A 24,146-nucleotide genomic window follows, 5' to 3' on the forward strand; every position below is an offset into this window, starting at 1 on the left:
CCGCCGATAACAATAGACATGCCACGTTGGTCCATCTGTTGTGGCTCAAGTTGTGCCAAACTACTTTTTTTTTTTTTTTTTTTTCATTTTTAAAAACATGACTTTTTTGTTTTGGCAAACTCAAAATGAATTACTGGTTGTCTTTGAAGCAGAGACATCAATAAAATTCAGCTTCATGGTGCTTTACACAATCTTGTATGTATTTGTACATGTTAGACTTATAGTCGGACTCAGAAGTTTATTTCTATTCAAGTTAATTTTGCAAACAATTATTGGCTTGATTATCGGTTATCGACATCGGCACTTTCTAAATTATTGATTTATCATATCGGTTAAAAATAGCATTACCGTGCATCCTTAGTTTTTTGTTTAAAAAATTAATAAAAAAATTATGCTAGAGCATACAGAAGGCTTTGATGCAGCCTCTGATCTGAAGAGCTCGTCTAAAGCAATGGTAGCAGGTGGCAGCAGAGTATAAGAGATCAGCCAGGGCCATGTTGCAACAAGCTCTTTTTTCCACTGTTTTGAACAGGTTTGTGAATAATGATGAAACTTAACTATATTCTAATGCCAATTGCTGCGAAATGGAAACATACATAAATACGAAAGAAGAGAGTCTAATCTTTCTTTTGGTAGGTTCCATGTTTTTATAGCAATGGAACACAATATTCTGTGGGCCAAGCAAAATCAGTCAAAATCCAGTAAACCGGCCAGGAGCGAAGGGGGTTGCTTCAGTGAAAATGGCTGGGTGTGTCTCTGCCCAGGCCCTTTGGCAGCGTTTTCCCCAGTTTTGTAATTTGTAGTTGTATTTGAAAGGTTAAGGTTGAGAAAAGACACGCTAGTTAAGACAAAAATGTCAGAAAGGCGTCCCAAAGAGGTGCACTTGAACACGGCACACTGGGTTGCGGGACAACCACTCCACAACTGAGCCACGCCGCCCCATATATGTCTAAAAGGCAAAGGCAAATAAGTCCTGGTCAATTGAATTCATGTGCCAATTCATGGCAACATGCAACCATTCACAATGCCGAGTGTAGCACTACACTATCAGTGATCCTACCAGGGGAACTCATCGAGGAAATCACAGCTGATTGAGTCAGCGCCAGTTGCTTTTTAGCAGCTTAACTTCCTGTGGCTATGACGCCATTTGGAAATGAGTGCCCGCCCCCCACCCCCCACCCCCCACATTTCCGCCATATCCCGCTTCATCTCTCATATGCCGACCACAGCCGCTGGGAGCAATCAGAGCAGTTACGTCTGAGCTGCAGTAAGAGCCCTCGTTCCGCTCTTCATCCATCCCTCCTCCTCCCTTTCTTCTCTTTTTGCACCCTCCTCCCTTCTGCATCTGGGCAAAGGCCGGCCACACTCCCGCAGCCAGAGGCCCGCGTGTACAAAATTAGCTCATCTCCGCCTCTGTGTAATTACACCGGTGAGATTATAAGTTTGGTGCTCGCCTGTGACGTCACTGGGACGGACAAGAACGGGGCGTGGCCAACGAGGATGGAGCCTCGGTGTTTATTAGAGCGAGCGACATGGCCCGCCTGGAGTTTCCATTTGAGCTCATCTGGTTTCTGCATTCCTGCCATGCATCAGCGCTCCGATGTCGTCCGAAGGAGGTGCACCGAGGCCATTTAGGGAGTTCTCAACGAACATATTCAATGTACTCAAAATTCCACCTGGTGCAAACGTGTATGAAGCGGTTCCCAAATCCATTTGGTTCACCTTCTGAAAGGACCCTCGAGTCCTTATGCCCATCCTGAATGTCACCTCTCGTGACTCACAGTAGCTCCTCTGAAGGTTTCCAGACAAGCAGGCTGTGCTGCTTGTGATCATTCAGACAACATAAATCAATTGCAGCGGCAGTCTGGTGGTTGATAAATCTGATCTTCCAGTTCCTCTCATTGGGATGTGATCCAATATAGCGAGCTCGAGACCCTGAAGCAACCTAGAATGGTGAATTGGCATTGGATTTGCATGCACCCTTTTTGGGGAAAATACAGCATGACCATATTTGATGATGTAAATGCTGATGCCGAGTTTCTGAATGGCGTGAGTGAAACACTCGAAATGTTTTTTCAAACAGACCCATAGATGAGGAGATAGCGCTCGCATTGCAACAGGAGTGTGCAGGAGCAGACTGGCTAAAGTAGTAAAAAAGATGGCAATTTTAAACACTGAGGCTACAGCAGGAGCTTTAAAACATGCATCCGCACTAGTGCAACCAGATGAAATTTTGACCAAAACAGACTGAAAAGTTAGTCGCATTTACGAGCATATTGGTCGCAGTCTCAAGCCCTGTAGGCAATAATTCTTTGTATATCACTCGGGGGAGCCTGCATAATGCACTTCGAGAATCATTGGTGGGAGTGCCATCCATCATCTACCGCTTATCCGGGGTCGGGTCGCGGGGAAAGCAGCTTTAGCAGGGAAGCCCAGACTTCCCTCTCCCCAGCCACTTCAGCCAGCTCCTCCGACGGGATCCCAAGGCGTTCCCAGGCCAGCCGAGAGACTTAGTCTCTCCAGCGTGTCCTGGGTCGTCCCCGGGGCCTCCCGCCGGTGGGACATGCCCGGAACACCTCTCCAGGGAGGCGTCCAGGAGGCATCCATACCAGATGCCTGAGCCGCCTCAACTGGTTCCTCTCAACGCGGAGGAGTAGCAGCTTGACACTGAGTCCCTCCTGAGCTTCTCACCCTATCTCTAAGGGAGAGCCCGGCTACCCTGCGGAGAAAACTCATTTCGGCCGCTTGTATCCGTGATTTTGTTCTTTCGGTCACGACCCACAGCTGGTGACCATAGGTGAGGGTAGGAACGTAGATCGACCGGTAAATCGAGAACTTTGTCTTTCGGCTCAGCTCCTTCTTTACCGCAACGGACCGATACAGAGTCCGCATCACTGCAGACGCAGCACCGATCCGCCTGTCGATCTCCCGCTCCAACCTACCCTCACTCGTGAACAAGACCCCAAGATATTTGAACTCCTCCACTTGGGGCAGGATCTCATCCCCGACCCGGAGAGGGTGGTGGGAGTGCCTCAATTACAATTTATTATGTTAGCTGCCGATGCTATTGCCAACTGAACCAATGGACTGGAGCCACAGCAGAATCGGTCTGCTGTGTTACCATCCATGCAATTGAACTGCATTTTGGGGCAACCAAATGAGAGATTGATTAAAATAAACTAAAGGGTGTTTGTGAGGAAGCAGCCATGCGACAAGATGTTGATCCAAGACGCAATGACCTTAACTCATGTAATATAATAAAGATCTCCATATGCCTCGTCGGTCCCAATTAACCTTCGATTAGCACGGGTATTAGCAAAAGTCCCCCACAGACATAAAGTGTCCTCTGCGGTGCCACGAGTGGCTTCATCCCTCAAGGGACGACTCATCCCGCATACACCGAGTGGCGACTGCAGGCAGGGGAAGGATTTGTATAGAGAATTTGTAAGAAACAAGCCTTTTAAGGCGCACGGGAGCATGGCGGCCGCTTTACGGGCAAAGTTCGCCTCTTACAAGCAGACGAATCCAAAGTAAAATGCCGGAATGTGCACGCGGACGGGACAAAACCGCAGCACTAGAAAGGAGAAGTCCAAAGAAGGCAAACGAAGCGGGAGATCAAAGCTGGAAGTCAAAGGGAGAAAGTCAGCGAGGTGGAGCATTAAATCCATCCACTTGGCTTCTTTCTTAAGGCGTACTTGCCAAGCTGCCAACATCCTCGTGAAAGTAGCTCCCTACTAACATGGCTCCCAAGAGGAATTGACTTTGACTCTGGTCCACTTTGAGAATATTCTGGTCTATTTAAAGGCCACTGTGGTCACATTTCAATATCTGGTCCACTTTGGCAATATTACAGTCTGCCTAGGGCTGGGTAATAAATCGATTTAATTCGATACATTGTCATTTTAAAAATCTAACCGTTGAGAATTTGCTAAATTGTGAAATCGAATTTTGTCTTCTGGATTATTAAAAGATGTTGTTCTTATGTTCTGTTACATTCAAATATTTTTGTGAGTTGTAGTTTTGCACAAGTGGCAGAGAATGCTGGATTGGCGGTTTACAAGACATGTTTACAATAGCTACCAACTACTTAATTGTGGCATTTAAGCACAAACTATGAATGTTAAATTCATGTTAAAACAAATTTAGAATCGGTGTACATTATTGTTGTCGAAACATTTTGCACAGGAATTATTTGTGAATAAATTAAACCTTTAAATAAATGTTTGTTGAGTTTATTAGATTAAAATCGATTAAAATTGTAATTGTCCTGAATGTCTGCAAAAATCGAGATTTTATTTTTGGGCCAGATCGTCAGATCATCTCTTTCATTATCCATTTCTATTATGTATAGTACAGTATAGTTGCGGTACCCTCTAGTGCTGCAAGCTATCGAATATTTTGGTATTCAAATATCCTACGGAAAATTCTATTGAATAATCATCTATTTGGATAAACATAGTATTTTTGCATGTTGAAAGAACAATTATGAATACAGAAGACATTAAAAATATATTTCCACCTACTAATGATTGACCAACTTTCATTTCTAGATAATCAAACTTTTTTTCTTTTTTTTTTTAAACTTAAATGTAAATTGTGCTAACAAAACATTACTTTCCTCTCTAGAATGTTAAGGAGATTTTAGACTCTTTACCCACTCTTAAAACACATCTTTGTTTTTGGGCGTTTGACTCGGCATGAGACTCATCATTGTTTCAATGTTTTATGGTGCCTGCTGTATTTTGTTATTAATGTATTTATTTTATTTACTTACCTACTTGTGTTATCTTATTGACTTATTAATTTACCCACTTAAGATCATTATTTATTCATTTGGTGTTATTTTTGTTTTACCTGTCTTTATTCCATGACAGATTTTTACTCCATCTACAGCACTTTGTATGAAATGAAATTCTGAGTCAAGTAGTTTTTGGTCTGTGGGAAAGTGACGTCAGAACCACAGTTGTGATTTTGCCGACCGTCATCTGCACAATTTAGTGAGCTCGGTTTATTAAACTGATCTCGAGAAACGGCAACTGTGTCCGTCCGTCTGTCAGCATCAAAGTGTGCAGTCATCACGTCGATTAGACTGCCTTTGAAAAGTAGCCCGATGACTCGAGCTGCAGCCGCTAGCACTGTTAGCACGCTAACACTGTAGATGCCCTAAACATTGGCAACAGGCACCATGCAATACAATATCAGCGTAATTAAGTCTTCTTTTAATGCCCTTAACTGGCAATCAAAGTCGTTTTGTTGACTTTGGTCGCAATTGTTTACGCCGGCAATAAGAACGGCAGACACGCATTCCGCAGGACGAGTCAAACCATCCGTTGCGTCACGACTGGCAAAACGCTCCTGGGAAAAACTTCAAAATAAATGAGTTAGGGGTGTGCCAAAAAAAATCCATTCTCATAAGAATCGCGATTCTCATTTAGTACGATTCAGAATCAATTTAAATGTCCCAAAATCGATTCGATTTAAATTATTTTATACTGTCTTCCCTTTGTTTATGTTTGCCTTTATTGGGAGTGCTGTTCATGTTGTACCCGGTTTGGCCACTGAGGGGCAGTGTGGTTCCACGCGTTCTGATACATTGTTAAGTTGTAGCCACATTAGAGAGTAGAAGGAAAAAGTCACGATCAAGTTATTCCAATAAAAGTTTTTTTTTTCAGCGTGGAGCCGTTCTTTTGCGTGATAAAAGAGCCGCGAGTAGCGTGCTAATTAGCATTAGCGAGTCAGACTGGAGTAGATCATTACAATTCATTGCGCATCTACAGATTGAAGCAAAAATCATTGTCAATCAAATTATTTTAAATAAAAAAAATCGTTCTTAATCGAATCGCAGACCCAAAAATCAAAATCGAATCGTGAGACATTCAAAGATTCCCACCCCTAAAATGCGTCCATTGGTATTGCGCTCCACATATTACTTGGTATGGGAAAGTTTATTTTGAAAATGGCCTTCTTTCCGCATTGCCGTTGTTTTGCCAGACGTGTCAAATATTCCCTGCATGTAAACAGTTTACTTTGCTGGATTTGTCATTGCACTAGTGGCTCTTACGCTGGAAATCCGGCACCGTACTTTAAGCCCAGCATTCTATACATGTATTGAAAATCATACTTCAATAAATGTTCAAATTTTTTTTCCAAGACTTTAAAGAACATCTAAAAGCATTTGAGGTTGTTGTTTTTTTTTGGGGGGGGGGGTATTGAATATTATTAGGGGGACTAGTGCAAAGACAATTTAGTATGGATCGGATCGGTATCGACAGATACCAAACACAATGTATCGGTATGGAATCCGTAATGAAAATAGTGGATCGGAGCATCCCTACTTTGGGCACAAAGTTCACATATGCCGCTTTTCCATTAGCCCTAAACAACACACCACACGGCCTCTGTTGCTTTTCCATTACAACAGGCACCCAGCTGTATATGTAGACACAAAAATCCGGTCGAAGCTGTCGACAAATAGCCATCCGTATTAAGGATGTATGATATTTCTCCCACGATACTTTTTTTTTTGTGAACTACAAATAAAGCTGTTGTTGCAGCTTATGAATAAAGGGTCCTTGAAAGATAAGTTTGTCCGATGATGCCCATTTTATGAATTATTGGATGGCGCAACCAAAATGAAAAAACTAATTTGAGACTTTTATTGTGAAACACAATGAAAGACTGTCTTGTGGATGATACAAACTCCAGTCAGGAACCCATGGGAGCATCTATCAGGTTTGTACTGTCTCACAACTATATAAAAACTGGTATGTAGTGGTCATATTTGGGCATCATGTGGTATGACCTGATTTTTTTTTTTTTAGTCGCCAAGTGTTGACAAATGGCTCACTGTACTTTAGAAGTCGTGGGCAGCGCGCAATATTGCCTCCTACGTCATGAAGCTTGAGCTGTTAAAGTGACAGTAAGCAGGCCAACATGAGTGCTTTTGAGGAGCCTTTCAATATCTGTCTAATTTCCATCTAATCAGAACGATAGAAATTATTTTTCCGCCCCAATATCGGTCTGATAACTATTGTTCCGATAATTATCGTGTTTCCCTAGTTTATACGTTATACACATTGTACTTCACAACAGCGCTCAACCATATGTCATATGTATCCATGAATGAATAAGTGCAATATTGATTTCACGCGCAAACGGCTCGCTGCATCGCTGTGAGCCAATCATATGATAATGGCGATACGGCCCCATTCCAACCTCAGACTGCCTGCATTTCAGGACCACCTTCGAGATGGTTCCGATATGCGGTTTCATTGTAATCGCTCGGCCCCAAAATCGTCTCATGAAAAAGCGCCCACTAGGGGCCAAGCAATGCCGTCTCGGTGTGAAACCAGGCTTCTGGGAAAGCCCCAATAGTGAAACACTCTGCTCTACTTTGAACATCTGGTATATCAGACCCAATTTGTCCACCATTCCACGGCGAGATTCTACTAGCAAAAATATGTAAGCTATCATGTAGATGACGCATCCGGATGCGGGCACCAAACCGAAAAGGGCACAAACAATATAATGTGAGCACTTCTGAGGATGTAAACAATGGCGGCATTGTGATGCAGCTGCTTGTGCTAGCTTCTCTGTGGCTTTTGTTAGCTTCCCGCTGATCTCTATCCCATGACACTGACTGCCAATAGTCTGCAAAGAACAACAACAAGAGTAGAACATTTGTAGCGTCCCTTCCTTGACTTGTCTGCTGGTCTTGCAGCACAACTTCCCAACCTGTTCCATTCGTGTTTTTGTGGGCATCATTCTCTCGCCATGACTCATTGGGATTCTCTTCATTCCCTCTTCCTCCTCACCCTCCTCTGCTCACATTCCAGTTGAGACCGTGGTGCTCCTAAAAAGCCTAGAGGGGGGTTTTCACACTCATTCAACGCAATGTGACCATGATGCTGAGGGGACAAGGAAGTGCAGACAGAAAGCCATAACGACCACAGCAGACCGGAAAGTCCACCAGTCTCCTCACAGTGCACTCTAAAAACAGTTGGGTCAAGAATAACCCAACTTTGGGTCAAAAATGGACGATCCTATACTTGGATCAATTTGACCCAAGAAATTGGTCTTTTAGTGTAAAACACCTCATAAATATTCATCAGATCCTTTTCTTGGGTCAAAAAATTGGGTCATTTTGTATAAAACAACCCAGAAAGTTGGGTCAAATTGACCCATAAAGTGGATCGGTCCTTCTTTATTATTATTATCCATAACTATATTTAAAGTGTGGAACAGAAAGCACCTGAAGTGGAAGAAAATATCCTCAAAGTAGACCAATGTGTTAAAATGGCCCAAAGCATTAACAGTGGCCCAACGGCCCCGGGCCACTACACTCTAAAAAGAGAATTGATGAACCAACTTGAGATTACAAATTAAATTGTTGACCAGAAGTGTTAACACACGATTGAATTAAGTTAGTCCAAAGTGTATATATAAAGTTTAAGTAATTATGTGTTCATTAAACTTAATATATTCACCTGAATTAGGTTAATACAAATTATTAAGTTTAATGAACTCATAAGTACTTAAACTTAATATATTTACTTTGGACTAACTTAATTCAATCGAGTGTTACCACTTGAAGCATTTTTTTTTTTAAGTAGGTCAACAATTCAATTTGTAATTGTGAATTGGTTCAGCAATTCTTTTTTTAGAATGTACGTGACTGTCAGGCCAGGTCAGGTTCAGTGATGCTGGGCCAACCATGGCCCAACCAATGAATAGACAGCTGTTCTTACTTTTTTGTACTCAAACCATTTGCAGCAGTAGCAGACAATAAACATTTGGTCTCATTATTTACAATGTCCCCAAAGGAGAACACAATATTCTCTTATATTCAACACATCTTCACTGAGGTCGCGGGCGTGCTGGAGCCTATCCCAGCTGGCTTTGGCCAGTAGACGGGGTACACCCTGAACTGGTTCCCAGCCAATCACAGGGCACACATAGACGAACAACCATTCACACTGACTCACAATCACACCTACGGGCAATTTAGAGTGTTCAATTAACCTACCATTAGATATTAGGGGTGGGAATCTTTGAATGTCTCACGATTCGATTCGATTCCGATTTTTGGGTCTGCGATTCGATTCAGAATCGGTTTTCGATTGAGAACGATTTTTGATTCAAAATGATTTGACTGACAATGATTTTTGCTTCAATCTATAGATGTGCAAGGAATGGTAATGATCTACTCCAGTCTGACTCGCTAATGCTAATTAGCGCACTACTCGCGCCACTTTTATCAATCAAAAGAACGGCTCCACGCTGCAAAAAAACAACTTTTATTGGAATAACTTGATCGTGACTTTTTCTTTCTACTCTCTAATGTGGCTACAATTTAACAGTGTATCAGGCCGCGTGGAACCACACTGCTCCCAAGTGGCCAAATTGGGTACAACATGAATAGCGCTCCCAGAAAAGGCACACATAAACAAATCGAAGACAGTATAAAATAATTTAAATAAAATCGATTTTGGGATTCTGAATCGTACTAAATGAAAATCGCGATTCTTATGAAAATCTATTTTTTGGCACACCCCTACCTACCATGCATGTTGTTGGAATGTGGGAGGAAACCAGAATACCCAGAGAGAACCAACACAGGCAGGGGGAGAACATGCAAACTGTACACAGGGAGGCCATAGCTCAGATTTGAACCCACAATCTTTTGCAGTCTGAGCTAACCAGTCTTCCACCGTGCTGTCCTCCCAATGGATGACGGTGGCCCCCACTTAACCCCAGCGACAGAGGGTTCCCCTTCTGCCTCTACAGCAGCAGGGCCAGGGAGCTGGCTTTGGGTTGATATCAACACGCGCACATGCACACACAATGCAACAGTCAAGTCCACACTCCTAAACAAGACCAGACCTGTCCTGCTTTCCGGAACATATGGAATAGCATAATCTCTCAAGCACGTATGCACAATGGGAACAAACAAGGGAATGTTAATTTATTCATAGGACTTCAATGGTAATAAAAAGAAGGGGAAAAATGGTCTAGCTTATGAATCGATACGCCGCCATTAGCAGCTTCGCAAAGCCGCGCAACAACAACAATGGCCGCTCGCCACGAGTCAACATGGTCGACTCGATGACGACGGATGTCCTTCGGCACGACCGCAACGCCAGCTGGTGTCAAGGACCTCCCCGTGCAAACACCGCAGACCAAGGACAATAACAGAGCTGCAAACAAACCGACTGTGTGTGTGTCCACAAATACATTCAATACGACTTTATTTAAGTAGTGTTTTGTGGAGTGTGGTCCTTTCCAGGAGCGCATCCATCCGCACAAGGCCTGGCAGGTTGGATCAATAGAGGCTTTTTGCAGCCAGGCGTTGGCGAGCAGGGCGTGGCTGCACTGATGCTGCAGCGGAGCACGGCTGACGGGAAACCAGGGAGTGCTTTTATGGACATCTCAATTCAGATTTTCTCTCTTGTCAGGAGATAGAGTTTCACTTAACAACATGAAACTTGGCAGGCATGTTTATCATGACTGGACAGACACCCATAAAAAGGGTCTCAAGGAGCCGTGTTCGAAAAGACACGTGAAGACTGCTTTTCTGGATTTGAAGCTGACATTTTAGGCTCATTTTCCAGCGGTTCTTTGCTGACTTGCCCCCCCCCCCCCCCCCCAATTTTTTTTTATAGTAACACATTTTTGGGTTGAAAATTCAGCTCCTGAAACTAATTTGACTTTAGAAACATGACATTTATTAAACATGCCTATCATGAGTAAGAAGCCATGCCTGAAAAGAGACCGGAAAGTCTGCCATTTTGGTTGATTTTAGCCACAGCAGTCCTACAAAGGACTTATCCAAGAGAATGGGGGGGTTAAGGAATGTATGTCATGACAGAGTAAAAAAAAAAGCATTATCGTGTATCCCTACTGTATAGCTCAATGCATATGGGCAGAGAGGATGGCGGTGAATCTCTATGATAACCACCCCACAAAACTCTCATAACTGGGTATTGTTTAGCAAGGAAAGAACCATATTAATTTTAAATAATGATGCTTCGTCTCATACAGCATGTATGTGTGTGTATTTGTGAGTGCACAAGCTGACGACTGTCAAAAGCTTCTCACGCTGTTGCACCTCTGCCACTTTCTCGCCATGACACCACACTTGCATTCCTGCACGAGACATCAGCCGTGTATTTTAACACTTGTGGTGTTCACAAACAGTCCACATTTACATGAACTTGTCAAAACAGCATAATCAGCAATATTCCAACTTCACTGTGTTCTGTGTGAAAGGCAGGACAGATACTGGAATTTTTCAAGGTCTCTGCGTGAAAGAAGCAAATGAATGTATGCCATTGTCTGGAACAGAAGTGAATGTGTACTGGAAGAAGCAATTCTTCAAAGTGGACAAGAATGTTCAATAATATACCAGAAAGCTCCCGAACTCATTTTGAGATTGGTCAAAAGTAGACCCAAATCTAAAGTTGGCCAGAATGTCCAAAAATGATCATAAATAAACCAGAATGGTCCTCAAGAGGACTAGAAAGTCCCCCAACGAGGATCATAATGTAAATATCCTCAAAGTTTATCATAATTCAAATCACCAGAATGTCCGGAAAGTGCGTCAAAATTTTAAGAATGTTCCCAAAGTAAACAAAAATGTCTCTAAAATGGATCATAATGGCCTCAAATTCTACTAGAATGTAAACATGGACCAGAACGTTCCCAAGACTAAAATGTCCCCAAGGTGGACCAATGAAAATAATGTTTACATACAGTCACTCTGGTGACATCAGAAGAAAACCACCATGGCGACACCGAAGATGTTGTGATGGGACAGGAAGCGGAGCCATGACTCTTGTATGTGTATGGGTTTTTTTTCTCCCTAAAACGTGACAAAACCACAAGAGAGCTTCTTAAACAGCCAGAGGATGGAAATGAGCAGAACACACGTGCAGAAGATGGAAAAACGACTTTTTAGGATGACACGAATTTAACGGAACATAAGTGTGCTAATGAAAGAGGATGCTACAAAGTCACAAACCCACTTCAGAGGCTCCGACTTACAGTCGTGGTGTTATTTAGGAGACAGCAAACTCACAAGAAGATCTTGTGACGTTGACTGCTCGGTCGCACTTTTCCCATCTTGTCAGTTGCTGTGACGTCACCACCACCACCACGCAGTTGGCTTTCGTCATCTTTACATTAACCACTATTTGACGTCATGTCAGCATATCGTTTAAAGCACGCCGAAATTAGGCCCGCGCCATCACGCTCCACCGCATCCCGAGTCGGGACGTCCCGCTCGGACTGACAGGCAGCCAAGCCGAGTCGAGCACATCCGCCCTCCCCGACATGCAGCATCGAGCCTCGGACAAAAGACTCGCCCATTCCCCCTGCGTCCCTGCGGCCGGCGCTGCGTTCAATTGTCGTCGGACTTCACAACATTTGGCGCCCAAAATGCTACAACAAAAGCTTCAACACACAAAAGTTGCCGTCTGCGTGTTGAGGTAAACTTGCTGTTAATCGGCTTAGGAATCCCGCTCGGCTCGGCGGCTCGCCCTGGAAGGACGGCCGCGCTCCCACCGCTACCTCCACCTCTCCCTCCTCCACGCACAACACATCACAACGCGGCGTTCACTTACGTGCAGCTCGGAGGAGTAGGGAGGTATTCCAACAAGGCAGAAGGCAACTCCATTCATTGGGCGGCGGAGGCTGTCGGACCGCGGCCACGAGAGAGGGTCTACGTTCGCGGGGGTCTTCCTAACAACTCGGAGAAGGTCGGCTCGTTATCCCGCTTCCTTTTTGTGCCCCCCACCTCCTCCACCGTCACTTCTACTACTACTTCCCCGGAGCCCGCGACAATTCGCTCTGTGTGTCTCTCTGGCCGAGCTGCCCCCTCCATTCCATTCCCTCCTGCCCGCCCCTCCTTCTTCTTCACTACTTTTTCTTCCCCTCCTTCGGTTGTTTGCCGAATCCGTCCGTCAAACGACACAAAACACGCCGGAAGCAAAGAGATCCGCCTTTCAAAGTAAAGCGCAATTTCCCAAAATAGTGGTTTTCGAGAGACAACGACATTAGTTAGTCCTAGAGATTCATAATAAATAAAATAAAAACTACTAAAGTACTGAGTAACTGGTGACTAACGTTAGATGTATTTGTATTAATCAGCATGAACGTAATATAGGCAAAAAATAAATTATGAATGTGCCCAACAATATCACTTTAACTTCAATATACTCATAGACTCGCCAGGTAGAGATGAGTGAAATGTAGCTCAAGGAGCATAGTAAAAGTAGTGTTTCTGAAATGAAATACTCAAGTAAAAAGTATATTGCATTAAAAATACTCTGACAAGTACAATTTATCCAAAAACTCACTTGAGTAAATGTAACTAATGTGTTTCTTAATTATATGACATATATGACATACCTAATGGTTATATAATTAAAATGTTGCTCTGTCTCAGGGCATTTCTTCTATTTCTAATGGTAACTAATAGGGGTGTGCCAAAAAATCGATTCTCATTTAGTACGATTTAGAATCGATTTTAAATGTCCCAAAATCGATTTGATTTAAATTATTTTATGCCGTCTTGCCTTTGTCTGTGTGTGCCTTTATTTGGAGCGCTGTTCATGTTGAACCCGGTTTGGCCACTGAAGGGCAGTGCGGTTCCACGCGGTCTAATACACTGTTAAGTTGTAGCCACATTAGAGAGTAGAAGGAAAAAGGCACAATCAAATTATTCCAATAAAACTTTTTTTTTCAGCGTGATAAAAGTGGCGCGAGTAGCGTGCTAATTAGCATTAGCGAGTCAGACTGGAGTAGATCATTACAATTCCTTGCACATCTATAGATTGAAGCAAAAATCATTGCCAATCAAATCATTTTGAAGCAAAAATCGGCCTTAATCGAAAACCGATTCCGAATCGAATCGCAGGCCCAAAAAATCGGAATTGAATCGAATCGTGAGACATTCAAAGATTCCCACACCTAGTAACTAATGTTTAACTGGTCCTAAACTAAGCTTAGAGTTGCGTTAAACTAGGGTTAGGCTACAGCGAACATCTATTTACCGTGGGGGAATAAGTTCCAGACCCACCTGCCACGATATAGACAGACGACATAAATACATTTTTATAAACCGTTTAATCACTCCCACGCCCTTTAAACAAAGTTAAACTCACTACAACACACTTTTTAAACACATCGTAAATGTATTTGAACACAAAAAACAATTTCACTTAGCAAATACTGTACAAGTACACATAATGGCATCTCAAGTGCTAATATGGAAAATATGGACATGGCATCCCGGACCGCCTTCCCACGCGAGTTCTGCTACAAATGGGAGTGATTCTGGGAAAGGTGTTACCGTTGATGATTGAAAAAGTATTTTTAGACAGGCAGGGGAAGCTTACTCATCATAATAGGAAGCTCAGCCCACTGCCAAGTGACGCCGGGTACGACGCCGTCAAACGCCGTCATCCGTGGCGCTCTACAATGAAAGCGAGAGCAAATGATAAGGAATACATTGAGGAAGCTCCAAGATGGAGTCCCATGTGGCTGCCAGTACGCCATTGGGACCGCTTCAAAGAGACCAAAGTTAGACTTAAAAGTTTAAAACAAACTGTTATTAAGATTAAAGGCAATTATATTGTCCTAAAAAGTTCAATACAACTGAATAGTACTGTAGTGACTCTTTCCCGGTGCACTAGAGGGAGCCTGCGTACCCCAAGTGGTACATTGACCAGGCTGGACAACAAAGCTTATGGTGTCCCAAAACTTTTGCACACTACTGTTTGTGCAGGTCCGTCTCTGACACACAGCCTCAGGCCTCCATTACAATTTAAATGCTAACCCCGATATGATGGCGATGTGAGGCGACACATCCTGAGCGTCAGACCCCCCCCTCCCTCAAGGGGGTGGTGGCAAGCCCCCGCCTCCCCCTCCCCCTCCCCCTCCCCCACCCACTGTTACGTAATCCCACGCTCAGCCGGACGCAGTAAACAAGCGTCAGAGCGTTTAGACGCTTGACCGCACGTTTCCCTCCACTTGTAACTGCTCGTGCGGGAGACCAATCATATAAGACCCCCGTTTAGCTGATAAGGGGAGCTGGACGAGGAGGGGTGGGCGGCCATGATAGTAACATAAAATACAATAAAGAATGCATAATAAATATTAGTTTTATATTTATTAACATTGAATATAATACACCAGATTTGAAATACAATTTAAATGATACTTATTAATGATTTTTCAAAATAAAATTATATAAGTTGCACTGTAGTCCAAAAAGAATCAAATTAATTGAACATTTAACACATTAAAAAAGTAAAATACTATTATTATACTGGAATGAAACCTTAAATATTTTCAAAATAACCTCAAAAATAAATACACGATATTCCGAAAATAAAATAAAAAAATACTAAAAACATTCACTTTTAAATACATTTCTTTAATTGTCTTTTTTTATAAAATGAACTAAATACATTGTTATATTGTCCAAAAATTGAATCAAATAAAATTATTATTTTTTTATGGCATGCAAAAACATGTTGGCAATTTAACAAAATAAAATAAAATAAATTAAATGAGATGCTACGAATTTAATTAAAAGCCAATACACTGAAGTAATCTAAACCTGGACTGCAGCATAAACAATATATTTAAAATAAGGATGGAATTACATTAAATTTTATTACATTGAAGAAAAAAACACATTTAAAATTTTAAATTTTAATTAATAAGTGAAAAAGCATATTTTGAAAACAGCTCCACTTGATTCAGTAATTTGAATAAAAAAGAAAAAAGAATTAACTGCTGATGAGTGACATAAAACATCTTCAATACAATCAAGAGGATAAGCTGCCTCTGTTTTGGTTGTATTGTTGCTTAAGTCATTTTACATTTTATCTGTCAATTACGACTGCTAAAATGTGAGCCTTGTTAAATATTCTGTTCAATATTGCATTTGTGGAATATGAAAAAAGCAGCAAGCTCCGCCCATTGTGGCCATTTTGCCACTTGCTGTTATTTTCACTTTACGGGAACTTTGCCTGTACCCTAAGATTGTTTTTATTCTATTTTAGTAGTATGCCATTGTGAGTAATTTATCCAAAATACAAAGTTTACGGGAGTGACGTTCCGGGATAGTCCGCAGTTCCTATAAATGGAATCTGTTGCTATAAATACTGTAACTCTAAATCCCCCGAAAACTTCCCCTTTCCTCTCGCCTTTCTTGTGAGAATGAAAATAAACGGCGGGGCTTTAGTCATCTTTCCAGTAGCAACGCCGGCGCTTTCCTGCCGCTGCACCTTTCACAGCTCCACTTCCTGCCCACGCCACGCCGTCACTTCCTGCGGCCATGTGACAATGAAAGCGTTTGTCCGGGAGTCACATTCAGGAAGCCGTTTGTCTCTTTATCGCCGACAATATTTACATCACGCGACCTCGCCGCTTGAGTCAGTGAGTCAGGAGCAATCCTTTCATTAGTGTCAGAATCATAACTGGGGCACACTTACTGGAAAACACATGCACGTGTGCCACATCTGGAAGAATACAGAAAACTTTTTTTAATAACAAAAATAATAATTAGGGCATGAAAAATATGGATTTTTTTTAAAGGCCAATGCCGACATTTGGCAGATTAAGTTTCTAATAACCGATTAATTTGATATATATATATATATATTAGGGGTGTGAATTGCCTAGTACCTGGCGATTCGATTCATATCACGATTCATAGGTCACGATTCGATTCGATTAATCCCGATAAGAATCTCTAAATTGATTATTGCGATTTTTTTTAAACTCAAATTTAGAAAATACTAATCAGTAAACTTGTACATGTTCACTGTAAGATTTGTATGAAAATATTTATTTATCTGAAAATTAGGTTGCAGTCTGTTTCATGTTTGAACAGCACTGAAATCAAATATTAAGGCTTAATGTTCCATTAATATAACATTCTTCTATGCTTAATGTGTGAATCCTAACCCTAAGTAAGACGTTTTGTTGAATATTCCCATAAAAAATATATGTTTAAAAATCGATTCGAGAATTGCGCGCTGTAATATCGCGATATATTGCCGAATCGATTTTTTCTAACACCCCTAATATATATATATATGTATAATTTTTTGGGGGGTGTTTAATGTCACCATTTTTAATAATAATAATAATAATAATTATTATTATTATTATTATTATCTTGTGAAGTGTTAATTTATATTTAAAAAAAACTCGTGGCAAAAATCTGCAGTTTTTTGTTGATTTTTAAATATCGAATATCAGTTGATTAAATCTAATAATAATACCAATAATGAATAAATAATAAAATATAAACAATAAGAAAATAAACCATGAATAATACCAATAATAAATCAATTAAACAGTTGTTTAAGTCACAGCATGTAGTATGTACTGTATAACATGTGCAGTAATTCCTGTGAGTCAAAGTATCACTGTACTGTACTCCAGTGATTCTCAGTGTGGTACGCCGGCTCCCTTTACTGGTATGTGAAAGAATCATGGCTTAATTACAGTTCAGTTGTATTTAACTTTTAGTGCAATCATTTTGCATTTAGTCTTTTTAATTACAGTTCAGTTGTATTTAACTTTTAGTGCAATCATTTTGCATTTAGTCTTTTTAAACTGTCTGTATAATTTTTGGGGGGGTGTTTAATGTCACCATTTTTAATAATAATAATAATAATTATTATTATTATTATTATTATTATCTTGTGAAGTGTTAATTTATATTTAAAAAAAACTCGTGGCAAAAATCTGCAGTTTTTTGTTGATTTTTAAATATCGAATATCAGTTGATTAAATCTAATAATAATACCAATAATGAATAAATAATAAAATATAAACAATAAGAAAATAAACCATGAATAATACCAATAATAAATCAATTAAACAGTTGTTTAAGTCACAGCATGTAGTATGTACTGTATAACATGTGCAGTAATTCCTGTGAGTCAAAGTATCACTGTACTGTACTCCAGTGATTCTCAGTGTGGTACGCCGGCTCCCTTTACTGGTATGTGAAAGAATCATGGCTTAATTACAGTTCAGTTGTATTTAACTTTTAGTGCAATCATTTTGCATTTAGTCTTTTTAAACTGTCTGTTTTTAAACCTTTATTTAGGTACGGGCGGTTTATATTTAACTTTAATGTGTAATACATTTTAATTGTATCATGAATTAGCTAGTTACTTTTCATTTTCATGCTTTTTATCACTGTGCAATACTAAAGTTCATATTGTGCAAAATGCTGCAGTGGCTTACAATATTATTCAATTAATTATTTAAACCGACATATGTTTTTGTTTTTTTTTACCACAGGGTTAGTGTGCTACTGTAGTTTATTCTTGATCATGACAGTCTGCTCAATTTCACACACTGACTTACACTCTTAAATTACAAAAAGTAATTCCTGTGCAATAAAACAAAGAACCGGTCAGACTGAAGTCAGCAAAATAAAAAGAGAACACCATCTGCTCACTTACAGCTCATTGCAGAGAAAGAGATAATCCCTGCCACACTGAAAACACACAATTGGGTGCAATTGCAATGTGTGCCACATGAGGGCGCACAGCAACTAAAGCAAGATAAAGGTGAGAGGAGACAACCTAATATTCTGTACGGAACAAGTCAAATAAAATTAAGGTCAATAAAAGCAACAACAACAAAAAAACATGCCTCTAATTAAAACGAGCGGCTCACTACGCATATAATATTGACAATATACTGTATACTGTATATGAAAATGAGTGATAATGTGCACATTACATAAATACAAATGTAAAAAATAAAGACATAAATATAAATGCATAAAATCAAATGAATCAAGTTAAAAAAAATTGAATAATAATAATAAATACAAATGTATATTTACTATAACAGGTTAAAAAACAAATGACACAAAATACTTTTTTTTTTAAATAAACAAATGAGACCAGGGACAACCAAATAAAAAAGATCAAATTCAAAAAATAAATAAATAAATAAAATACAAACAATAAAAAAAGTATTTTTCTAAGAATTAGATACAATTAGGAAAAATTCAATAAAAAAACCCCGATTGTTGTGTAGTTGTTTTAAGTAATAATTAAAACAATAGCTGATTGCTATGTGCTACATTTTGGGGGACAAAATGCAACCCCAAAAAATGTAATTCCCTCCACACTCTTCCTCACACACGCATGCACACGTACGCATGCGCTCACGGGTCACACACACACACACACACATACACACCATAGCGCGATACAAAGTAATAGTGGTCCTCGCTTATAGGCTGAAGTGAACTAGGATCTGTTTACTTCCTGGAGAGACGAGTGTCCTACTTTTCCGTCTCGGTACAATCTGCCCATTGTGCGCGCCCGCAGGCATCCACCACATTGGCCTTTGCCCGCATATTAAGAACACGGACACTGTACTGTACTTCACACGCTAAACGCGCATATCACACACTCACACATCACTGTATAAGAGCACCCTGACACACAAACTGGTAACCATGTTTACTCGCATATCTGCTCCACTTTCCCCATTGAAATCAATTGAATTGCCAGTCATCACTTCCATTATTGTTATTGTAAGATAAGTAGCACTATAATGTAAAATAGTCATTCAAATACAAACAAAATAAAATCTGAGAATCCACAGCTCGCTCGTACCGCTGTATTTACAAAAGTATTGAGACAGGAAGTGAGTGAGATGTGTCCCAATACTTTTGTGCACATATAAAGATGCTGACATTCTTACCACCTAACCTAGAAAACCAAAAGATTTATGTATAATACTTAACTCATTCACTGCCGTTGACGGCTATAGACGTCAGAAATTCATTTGAAACATTTCTATTAGTTTAACATTTTTTCCACTTTTGTTAACAAGAATATGAAAAGCTAGAACTATTAAAGTCATGCGATTGAATATAATTAAAAATGTTAATCACCCGATGCAAAAAAAAAAAGATTATTAAAAATTTGGTGTCAGGCGATTAAATGTTTTAATTGTATTTAATTATTATGACTTCACTAGATAACTCACGATTAATCACACATTTTACATCTGTTAAATGTACAATTTAAAAAAAAATCTAGGTTTTTCATAATCTTGTTAACAAAAGTGGGAAAAATGTTAAACTAATGGAAATAATTACAATTATTTTTTTGACTTCTATAGCCGTCAATGGCAGTGAATGAGTTAATCATAAATTGGATATTGTTTAGTGTAATACTTTTTAATTTGCTGTATTTGTAAAAAAAAACAAAACATGGGATGAGGACCTTCAAAAAAATGATCGGATATTAAATTGCAATCACACACTTGACAGAAAAAAATAGCAATTACAATATTTAAAAAAAACATCCTGCCCTTCATCTTGCTACTTCAACCAAAACAAGAAGACATTCCAAAGATGAGACGAGATTAGACCACCAGTTCCACCATGAGGCGCACAACCACACTCCATTCTTCTTCTTTGTCCTGCCCTCTCGCACACTTGCTCACATTCCCTCTTTACCTACTTGGATGTTTGTAACTCATTAACTCATTCACTGCCATTGACGGCTATAGACGTCAAATATTAATTTGAACTATTTCTATTAGTTTAACATTTTTTTCCCATTTTTGTTAACAAGAGTATGAAAACCTAGATTTTTTTATTGTACATTTAGAACAGATATACAATTTGTGATTAATCGTGAGTTAACTCGTGAAGTCATGCAATTAATTACGATTAAAGATTTTAATCGCCTGACGCTCCTAATTTTTAATAATCTTTTCTTTTCTTTAATCGCATCAGGCGGTTAATTTTTTTAAAATTACAATTAATCGCATTATTTCAATAGTTAACTCACGATTAATCATACATTTTATATCCGTTCTAAATGTACAATAAAAAAAAGTATAGGTTTTCATACTCTTGTTAACAAAAGTGGAAAAAATGTTAAACTAATAGAAATAATTCAAATGAATTTTTGACGTCAATAGCCGTCAATGGCAGTGAATGAGTTAAGAGTGTCTACACTGCACACGTTCACTCTCGACTTATCCTGCTATGTCAAACATTTAAATGTGCACGCTGTGTCCTGCCGCATGTGGTCAGCCCGTACAGGTCGACCTTAATGACTATTGACCGAAAAAGTGCGCTGACCCTAAGCTACGATGACGTTTCAATCATCCCCTCGGCCGGTGCTCCTTTCCCCCCCGCTCCGATCCCGAAGGATGTGGCAGAAAGAGGGCACTGGCCCTAATTCTATGCCAGCCGTGTCATCCTCCTTCGCACACTTGCTCAAACCTATTTTAGCACAGATGCTACTGTCCTGTGCACTTGCACAGCCCAGTTCCATCACTCACTCCCTCTAAACAACAAAATTCCAATTAGACGCTTTAGCTCAGATTTGGACTGATTTGAAAATAGCCTGCTCCGGTGTTGTAGAACATGGTGCTGAGCAGGCGTTAAACTAATGCTAGCTAAAGAAACGTGGCGGTAGACTAGGATTAAATTGGTGCTAATCTGACGCTAAACTGGTGTCAAAAAAACTGTCAAACTGGTTCTTAAACCATGTTATATTGGTGTAAACTACTGCTAAATAGGTGTCAAACTGATGCTACGTTGCTACTAGTGCTACTAGTGTTAAATTGTTGCAAAAGTAGTTTTGAACTAGTATTACATTGGTTAGACTGTTATTAAACTAGTGCTAAACTACTGTAATGTTCTTGTGTGCAAAGAAGGAGCATTTACATTCCGTTTTATGCTAGCACTCGCTGGCTACTTTATTTTTGTACTCTTCTAGAATCTAGTGGTGGGTGGATATTATCTTATTATATTATTATTATTGGCACTTGAATAACGATCTAGTAGTTCAGTTTCAGTTTGGCTCTTTTATGCACTGCTGCGGTTTGGTCAAACAGATAACAGGCATGTCACAGTAGCCACAGGCTCCCTGCCCCCCTCCTCTCTCCTCCTGTGTTTCGACCATGTGACGTCACGTGACTTAGCATCTCATCTTTGTAGTAGAATGCAGGAACACATACAGTATTGTACTTGAAAATGATTTTTTGGGGTATGTTGTTTTATGTTTTATTATTGTTGTTACATGATCTTTAACATCTTGTTTATTTGTGTTGAAAAAGAAGTGATGAAGGCAGAATTTTAGTTTCTGAAGATTAGCCTATATGATAAAGTATTTGTTTTTTGTTTTCCCCCTATGATCACTTTGTGCACTTAAGAAAGTAAAAACATTTTTTATGATTGTAATGTTTCTGGGGGCCCCTGTTCCCTTCAGGCTACGCTGCCATCTATTAGCCAGCACACATCACTACCACTACCATTAAACTGGTGATAAGCTAGTGTTAAACTGGTGCTAATGTTACAACTGGTGCTAATGGTACACTTGTGTTAAACTGTTGCTAAAATGATGTGAAATGCAGCTTAACTGGTGTTTAACCAGTGTTAAACAGGCAACTAGTGATGCACTAGTGCTACTTAAACTGATCCTACTCAACTAGTATTAAACTAGCATTAAACTTTTGTTGCTAGTGCTAAATTTGTGCCAATCAGCTAAAGTAGTGCTAGAATGGAGCCAAACTACTCTTTCACTCGTGCTAAACTGGTGCCAAACCAGGACTAAACCTGGTGTTAAACTAGTGCAAACCCGTGCTATACTAGTGTTGAACTGGTGCCAAACTGGTAATAAATTATTGTTTAACTGGCGCCAAATTAGTATTATATAAGTATTAAATTGCTCTTGAACTGGTGCTAATTGAGTGGTACACTAGAGCTAAACATGTGCTAAACTGGTCCTAAACTGGTGATAACTGGTGCCAAACTGGTCTTAAACAAGTGCAAACTGGTGTTAAACTACTGTGAACGAAAGTTTAAAAACATATGTGATGTGCAGTCAGGCATTCATCGCAGACGACACAATGTGTACATCAAGCTAATACAACATCGCACTAGCTTGGCTAACCAGTACAACTTGGTTTCCACGTGGACATGTGGGAGTTCTGCCTGGATACTGTTTACTTTACTCTCATGTCACCGAGCGTGTTTATACTTGAGAGTCATCTTCAATACCAACGCCCACACAGAAGGGAAACGCAAGGCGAAGATAAAGCTTTAGCGGCCTTGCTGCTACACAACAATAAGAATCATCAGTCACATGACCCATAGGAAGCGGAATAACCATCTTGGACCGTGACGTCGCTATTCTGTGCTCGAATGACAGCGCCGGTCAGCAACTTATAAATAGCATTTAGCTTCCTGTGTGCTGTATTGTCATGTAAGATACACCGCTATTGTTTTGTTGCCATTCGGAACGATTGGACGCATTATTAGGTACACCTGCACGAGCTATGACAAGAGCTTTGGCTAGGCAGAAAAATAGAAGAATTTCATGACATTTGGATCGATCAATTAGTTGCTTAAGTGGGGACAATACCCGACTCATTAGGGAGACTCACATGGAAGGAACATTTTGTGGCATTGGCTCTACGGTATAAAATACATTAGAATACCATTTAAAAAATCAAAATGAAAATGCATTGACAGATGCAAAACAGACTATTGTATATATTTTTGGGGGCGTTATTTTGCATCAAAATAATAATAATATATATATATATATATATATATTCTGGTGCTTTTATAGATGAAAAATAGCTCACTTTTGTTGTCTGTGTGCTATGCATTCAAATTTTAAGGAACAGCAACATCCTCTATTGAACAGTGGGGTGGGGGGGGATCATAAAATGTACTTTTACAGATGTAGTCTGTCTACATTACTTTTATCTGCTTTGCATAAAAATTAAAAATACTATATATAAAATGTATATAATCAAATGTACAATTTTTTTTTACAAAAAGTGCATTCAGTGATGACAAATTGTTCATATTTTTGTCTGCGTGTTTTGTCTGAAAAGTTTAAAAACACATGCCCTATTGAACAGGAAAATATATAAAATACTACAAAGGGTGCACCAACAGATTAAGAAAATATTATCATATGTTTTGTGTGATTGTTTGGACACATTCTTTGCAGTGCACAGCTAAAAAAAACAACAACAAAAAACATTTATATTTTGTAAAATGTACTTTTACAGACGAAGTCCGGTGAGTTTCATTTTTTTCTGAGAAAGAATGAAAT

General features: G+C 39.8%; 1 protein-coding gene across 2 annotated transcripts in view; it reads right to left on the minus strand.

Moving 5' to 3' along the window:
* The window catches only part of arhgap23a (Rho GTPase activating protein 23a), a 67,901-nt gene that overhangs the window by 42,899 nt on the left and 856 nt on the right, over window positions 1–24,146 (minus strand). The window contains exon 1 of one of the 2 annotated variants that reach the window (XM_086059596.1): window positions 12,621–12,880. The exons of the other annotated variant lie outside the window; for it this stretch is intronic. Within the exon in view, the coding sequence (XP_085915722.1) occupies window positions 12,621–12,677 (57 nt within the window). The 5' untranslated portion in view covers window positions 12,678–12,880. Of the gene's footprint in view, window positions 1–12,620; window positions 12,881–24,146 lie in introns of those variants that run through there. 2 annotated transcript variants of the gene reach the window in all.

The sequence above is a fragment of the Leptonotus elevatus genome, chromosome 1 (assembly GCF_054856555.1).
Source record: "Leptonotus elevatus isolate MCC_2025b chromosome 1, RoL_Lele_1.0, whole genome shotgun sequence".
NCBI lineage: Eukaryota > Metazoa > Chordata > Actinopteri > Syngnathiformes > Syngnathidae > Leptonotus > Leptonotus elevatus.